At 58.4% G+C, this 6943-nt stretch overlaps 1 protein-coding gene across 1 annotated transcript in view; it reads left to right on the forward strand.

Annotated features, from left to right (window-relative positions):
• Positions 1 to 5202, forward strand: part of CBX6 (chromobox 6) — a 54807-nt gene extending 49605 nt beyond the window's left edge. Inside the window, exon 7 of the mRNA XM_017861256.1 lies at positions 1 to 5202. This exon is cut by the window's left edge and continues 3 nt beyond it. Coding sequence (XP_017716745.1) covers positions 1 to 511 — 511 coding nt within the window. The 3' untranslated portion in view covers positions 512 to 5202.
• The last annotated feature ends 1741 nt before the right edge of the window (positions 5203 to 6943 follow it).

The raw sequence follows: 6943 nt of genomic DNA on the forward strand, positions 1-6943 counted from the left end.
TGCCCCGCCCGCTGGCAAGGCTGATGCCTCAGCCCCCGGCCCTGGGCTGCTCCTGGCCGCTCCCGCCACCCCCTACGACGCCCGCAGTTCCGGCTCCTCCGGCTGCCCCTCACCTGCACCACAGTCCTCTGACCCCGACGACACGCCCCCCAAGCTCCTCCCCGAGACCGTGAGCCCATCCGCCCCCAGCTGGCGCGAGCCGGAGGTGCTCGACCTGTCCCTCCCTCCCGAGTCGGCAGCCACCAGCAAGCGGGCACCGCCCGAGGTCACAGCTGCTGCCGGCCCGGCGCCTCCCACGGCCCCTGAGCCCGTCGGTGCCTCCTCCGAGCCCGAGGCTGGGGACTGGCGCCCCGAGATGTCACCCTGCTCCAATGTGGTCGTCACCGATGTCACCAGCAACCTCCTGACGGTCACAATCAAGGAATTCTGCAACCCTGAGGATTTCGAGAAGGTGGCTGCTGGGGTAGCAGGCGCCGCTGGGGGTGGTGGCAGCAGTGGGGCGAGCAAGTGAGGGGGTTCCACCAAGGAGGGGGGCTTGGGGGGGGCCCTCCTGCCGGAAGTCATACTCTTGCTCCCGCCCCGCCCTTGCCCCCAGCCCTCTCTCCCTGTGCTTTGCTTGTTTCAAATGGCTCGGTGTTGACCCAGGGATGGGGCTGGGTAGTTGGGGTCCCAGAAAACTAGGGGGTAAGGGCCTTCCTGGAATGGGGCAGGGGAAGGGCACACCCCCTGCCCATGCATGGTAGGGCCCTCTGGGTGGTTTCTGGAAAGCCCCAGAACCTAGGGTTCCTCTGCCCCTTCCACATCCCACCCGTCTCTCTAGCTTGCTTCCTGCTCTCCTGTGCGGCGTCTGATTTCTCGGTGCTAACCTGACAGCTGTGGGGCCCTTAGGAGACCCCCACCGAGGGTGGGCACAGTCCCTTTCCTTCCTGCAGATGCCTAGGCAGAAGGAGGGCTTCCTGCTTGTTTGGCAAAGCCCCAGGCAGAGGCCGAGGATGAGGCCAGACTCGACTCCTCCCTTCACATCAGCCAGGGCATCAGAAGTTGGGCCAGGGCGGGGTCTTCCCTGCTCGATTTTGGATGAGGCCTAAGTAGACCCCCTATGCCCTGCCCCAGCCCTCTTTCCTAACCCCCTCAACGGTGGGAGGAACTGGCAGAGGGTGCGCCTGGCCGCAGCCTCCCGGCATCTAAAGGCCTCTTCAGTTCTTGACCAAAGGTGCTACGAGAACCTGCCGTGGAAACTTCAGTTGTGCGTCCGCCCCACTTACTGTGTTTGTCCGTGGGTTCATACGTGCATTGGGTGCTAGGCCCCAGGCTGCCGGGTGGCATCCTTTACAGTTCCTTTGAACAGGGGCATTGAAGACCTGGACCGCTCCTCGCCTCAGTAGGGCTGGGGACCAGGCTTGGTTCTGGAGGTTTGCTGTGGAAGTCACCAGGCCTCCCCTCCTGGCCCGGGTGTGCTGGGGGCACCATGCCCCCTACCCCCCTGCCCTCGGGGTGGTCAGCCCAACCTGTCGGACCTTCACAGCATGGTGGGGACCGAGATAGAGAGGGAGACCCCCTGCCAAGCTCCCCCTTCCTCCCGGTGTTTGGGGAGGACGCTGAAGAATCCATTCCTGAGGGCCTCCTAGCTTCTCCCCGCCCCTCTTTTGCTTCTGACCACAGAGGCTTTCTCATAGCCCAGCCTGCCTGAAGCAAAGAGCCTCCAGTGTCCTGGGCAGCTTCTGTTTCCCTCTGCTGCCAGGGAGCTGAGGCACCCGTGCCAGTGGCAGAGGGCACAGCCCCAGCCTTAGGCCGGGCCCTGGGAGGGCAGGCAGGCAAAGGTGAGACCAGAGGGGCTGTGTTCTCCAGAAGAATGAGGGTGTTCGTCCCAGGATTAGGACCAGGTGCCCCACTGGCCAGCCCTGGGCCACTTCCCGGGTCTCCGTTGTGCGTGGGTGGCGTGTTCCCGGCGTGGCTGGAGCTGGCTTCCTGGCTGTGCTGCCTTGGGCCCCTCCCTCAGAAGCACGTTGGCAGGAGGCCAATCAGAACCCGAGCGCCTTTGGTCCTAAGAATGGGAGGTCGCCTTCCTTCCCAATCTCCCTGCCAGGGCCCGCAGTGTGGCCCTAGCCCTCCCCTCCCCGGGATATAGAACGGGGACCCTCACAGGGTCGGGGCGGAGGCTGATCCTCCTCGGCGCTCCCTGCCCTGCCCTGTGTGTTGGCTTTGTGGCCGTCCAAGTGCCAATTGGCTTTTCCCCCAAATAAGGGCTGGTATTTCTCCTCTGTCCTTGGAGGTGATTTCCCCCTGGCCCCCTCCCCTAGGTGAGTGATCACCTGGGTGCCAGTTACAGGTGTTTCCAGAGACCATAGAAATGTGTTTTCCTGAGAGTTCGTGTCATTCGTGACTTTTTTGTAAAGAAGTTGTGTTTTCAGAGGTGATTTTATGACAGGAAAGTGAAAGAATTAGTTTTGCAAAAAAACAAAAACAAAAAAAGAGGAAAAAAAAATAAATAGAAAAAAATATTATGGGATTCCTATGGGGGGGTGGGGGGAGAAAGAGATATTTAAGAAAAAATAGTAACGCAGTGATTGCACAGGTGAGGTGGCAATGTCAGGATGGGGCAGAGGCCTGGACCCAGCTGGCAGGTTGCCTGGCATTGCAGGCACGGTGGAGAGGGCCTGGATCCAGAGCGCCACACCCATGCTTGCTCAAAGGGAAGGACAACAGCGGGTCCCCGGGGAGCCAACCCAAGCTGCAGGCCCCGGCAAGCTGAGGTTTGGGAGGGTGGGGGTTGTCACTGGTGATTTTCTCCAGGGGGCTGGTGAGTGGGCAGTTTGGTTTCTTGCTCGCTTCCGTTGCTTTGGCAGTCGGGGCATCTGGTCCCTACTGCCGCCACCCTATGGGGGTGACTTCCCTCCCCATGGGTCACTCTAAAGCCCACGACCTCTCTGAGCCTCCCTAGCCTGAAAGGGGATGCAGGCTTCAGGAGGCAAGAAGCTGGGCTCTGGGGGTGGCTGGGGAGAGGGAATGCATTTCCCTTGCCACAGGTAGTCTGCTTCTGCTGGCCTGAGCTCCAAGCAGAGCAGCCCGGGCCGGCCTTGGTGCGTGAAGAGGCACCAGGCACACCGCCTTGAGGTGGGCAGTGCCCCTGGGGACCCAAGTGGTTGGAACCGAGGGTGAGCGGAGGCCTCCGTCCTGCCCTCTCTAGTACCCCTGCCCCCCACACACTTGCCTCCCTTGGGAGATCAGCCTCGATGGGCCCCTCCTCCACCCTTGCTGCTTTCCGTTTGCCTAATTACCAAGCAGAAGTTGCAATCTGGTTTGCTTTATTTTTGTATGTGAAATAACCCCCAAAGCCCAATCTCCCATGTTCAATATTGGTTGGGGCATTGGTCATCTCCCCTTAAGTCCACCCCCTCCCCACCCAAGTATCATAGGAAACAGGTGAGGTCTGGTGTCTCTGGTTTGAGATGGTAAGTTGGGACCCATCCCTGTCTCGGTCCCCACTCTGACCTTTAGTTTGCCCTTCTGCAAAATGGGTATATTGGGCAGCAAGGCCTCTTCAGAAAGCGCTGCTGGTGTCAGAGCAGCTGCCCAGTACCAGGTGGGGGTCAAGGTTGCTGGTACTGGGGCCCCCAGCTGCCCACAACCCCTCTTTGTTCTTACCCTGCAAAGGGGTCAAGGTCAAAATGAGCCTCATCCTTCCTATGATCTGGGAAGAGGTGATGATCAAGTCCCCAGCTTCAGTGTGAGGGACAGAGTTGGGGGGATGGCCCCTTTTCCAAGAGGTGGAAATGGTTTTGGAGAAGCGCAGCTGCTTCACTGGGGGAATGCGGCAGGGACTAGAGCCCAGGATGCTTTGGCCTGTGGGGAAAGCCCTTTAAAAGGCAGGGCCCAGGCCCTGGAGCCAGCACAAGCCTGGCAGCGAGCCCCTGAGCCAGGAGGTCCTGGAGGAGAGCCAGGCCGGTGGGCCTGCCCAAGGCTGGAGGGTCAGCCCCAACAGGGAGCCGGGTTGGCCAGGAGGCAGGGCTGCTACCAGCCTCTCTGGACTCTGGGGACCCAAGAGGACACATCCCCACTTTGCCCACTTTTCTGTGTCATTTTGTTATTTTGGTTTGTGGTGGTTTTTCTTTTTTTTTTCTTTTTTTTCTTTTTTTTTTTTTTTTGCACTTCGCCCACACGGGACAGTGGAGCCCTACCTGGTCAGTTCCACTTCCGGGCTCCCATGCACTTGTCCAAGGCGGCCTCTTTGGGGCAGGGATGGTTTGAGGAATCACTTTTAAAGAAAAAAGGAAGACATTGAAAGGTTTTAGTTTCTTCCCTATCTGCATGTCCTGTCATATAGAAAGCCCAGAATTAGGGGCTAGAACTCCAGGAGAGGGTCTCCCCGACTCATCTCTTGCTGACAGTCACCAGGATGCAGAAATAGGGAGATGGTTAGTGGGGGCCAAAGATGCCCCCTCCCAGGCCTTCGTGGTTCCCTCCTCCGCCTCCTGCAATCTTTGGAGGAGTCAGTGCCTCACTCCAGCAGTGAGTGTCTACTGTATGCAGGTAGTCAGCCAGGCAAAGGGGGACTGACGGTCTCATGGGGGAACCCTCTTGCAGGAGGCCAGGTAGCGGGAGCGAAGCGTTCCGGCCGCCCTTCCTGCTGGGGGGAGTGGAGAGGGAGACTTATTTTCGTTGGTTTTAATTTAAAAACACAAAGGCCTAAAGAAGTACGTATCTTATAATTTTTTTAATTTTTGAGAAGTTCATTTAATGAATTGTGCACGAATGAATTCTATATATAGAAAATATACATATATAGCTCTATATTTGGGGAGGGGCACTGTCTCTTTTTTCTCTCTCATTTTTAAAATGAAGTGTTGTTGCCTTTGTATGTGGTTCAACCATCCAGCTCCCAGCTGGCTAAACTTTGCCTCCAGTGGTCAAAGATGGAAAAATAGTGGGGTTGGCAGGAGATGGGAAACGGAGGTGCCGCCCCGGCGTGGGGGGCAGGTCCCCCAGTCCACACTGCCCCTCCCCGGTGGAGAAGACGCCTAGTTGGGGGTGTGGGTTTGGGCTCCATTCTGGATTCGGCGGTTCCGGGGGAGGGGTGGGTCTGTGCCGATTACTCTGTCTTGTACGTTTGTTCTGCTGCTCTTCAATATTGTATCAACGCCAGGAAAGGGGGGTGAAAAACCTCTTTTACCCCCCAAATAAATTGTCACATTCCGAAGCTGAGGCCTTGCCCCTAGGTTGGAGTGTGTCTGTGTCTTCTTCCAGCTGTGACTGGCTTTTCAAAAACAGCAGGCCCATGCCCCTCCAGTGATAGGGGAAGAGGGGGAAGCCCTGCCCCACCGCTGGCACTCACTTGCTTCCTGGTTCCTATCTCCCACACTCCCCCAGCTCACATGTGCCTCGGTGGGAGAAATAGATGCCTGCTGCTTCTTGGACCCTGGAGAATAACTGGTAGGTGAGAGTGGGAGGGTGGAGGTCTCACCACTGCCTGTCCCTCAGTGGGAATCACAGCACCCACAGAGAGGAAGGGGCCTGTGGGGTTGTGGTCCCCGAGCCCAGGAGAGAGCAGGCCAGAATGGGGCACCAGCCACTCCTGCCATTGGGTCCCACAGTTTGGTACCACGTGTTCCAATCATGAGAATGGTGGTCTTCGCGTTTGTTTTCTGGGCGCCATGTGCCTTCTCTCATGAGATGACGCACCCTCTCCCCACATAGGTGGGCTTAGAAGCAGCAGCCCCAGGCAAACTTCCATGCCTTCCCCGACTGCCTGGCATTCCACCTGCAAGCTCCCGATGCCTCCCGCGGCCACCTATTTGCCAGGCCTCGGATGGGTGGCGCTCTGGTCTCCCCTTCCTCACCACCTCACCTCTTGTCTAGCTTCTCTAGTGTGTCCCTGCCCTGCATCCTGGGGTCCTGAGTGCTTCTGCTTTGGCAGTGGCTCCTGCCTGGTCCACTGGTCTCCATCCTGGCCTGCACCTGCCCCCTGTGTCTTCCACACCAGTGCCATATGGGTCAGGCAGCCCACCGCCTTCAGGATCATGCCCCGGCACCACGGCCTCTAGGCAAGCAGGAATGCGATCTATTTCCTTGTCACGCCTGGTTCCAGCGCTGGGGATATTCAGTGCAGACAGACGCTGCTGTTAATTTCCAGGCTGCAATGCCTAGAGCTCCCACAGCTCAACACAGCCTGTGTGCCATCTGCAAATGGCTGAGGTGCAAAGTCTCCCCCAGCCTCTACCTCCCCACCCCCCCTCCTCCTTGCCTCCCTCTGCCTGAAGCCCCTCCCCTGCCACCTGCCCTCCCGGGCCCTGCCCTGGCTCCTCCCTCGGTATTGACCTAAGGTTTTGTCCATCCCTCTTCCTAAGGACAGGGCTGGGTCTTCATCCCCTCTCTGCCCACACCTCAGTGCCTGGAACATGGTAGGCCCAGATCATCTCCGTCATCAAGCTCAGTCCTCTTCCTGTACTGGTGGGGACAGTGAGGCTTGGGAGTGGCTGAGAGGTAGACCTGGAGCTCAGTGCAATCAACCAACTGCCTCTGAGCATTACCAGTGGGCCTGGCCCGGGCCAGGCAGGAGCCAGCAGTACAAATGGGAGTGTGTACGTGTCCCAGATACAGGGATGCCACTGGGCAGGTGGGTGGGAAGGGACCCACAGTGAAGCACTGACAGGGCAGCCAGTAAGCCAGGGTTGGTCCTGCTCAGTGCTACTGCTGCACCTCATGGCCACCTCCTTGTCATCTTGAACACCTGTCTTGGTGTTCTGCTCCCAGAAAGCCCTCATTTGTACTTTTTTTTTAAACCCCGAATTATCAGTGCACCTACTATCGGCCAAGCCCTGGTGAGCACATCACTGGCCCTAGCCCATGTCCCTCACCCATGCCCAGCGAGCCCATGAGTTATGAGCAGATGTCATGGGAAGGAGGAGGCCAAAGAGGCGAAGTCATCAACTTGTTCATTTGCCCA

This window comes from Rhinopithecus bieti, unplaced genomic scaffold (genome assembly GCF_001698545.2).
Source record: "Rhinopithecus bieti isolate Rb0 unplaced genomic scaffold, ASM169854v2 scaffold_56975, whole genome shotgun sequence".
In the NCBI taxonomy this organism is placed as follows: domain Eukaryota; kingdom Metazoa; phylum Chordata; class Mammalia; order Primates; family Cercopithecidae; genus Rhinopithecus; species Rhinopithecus bieti.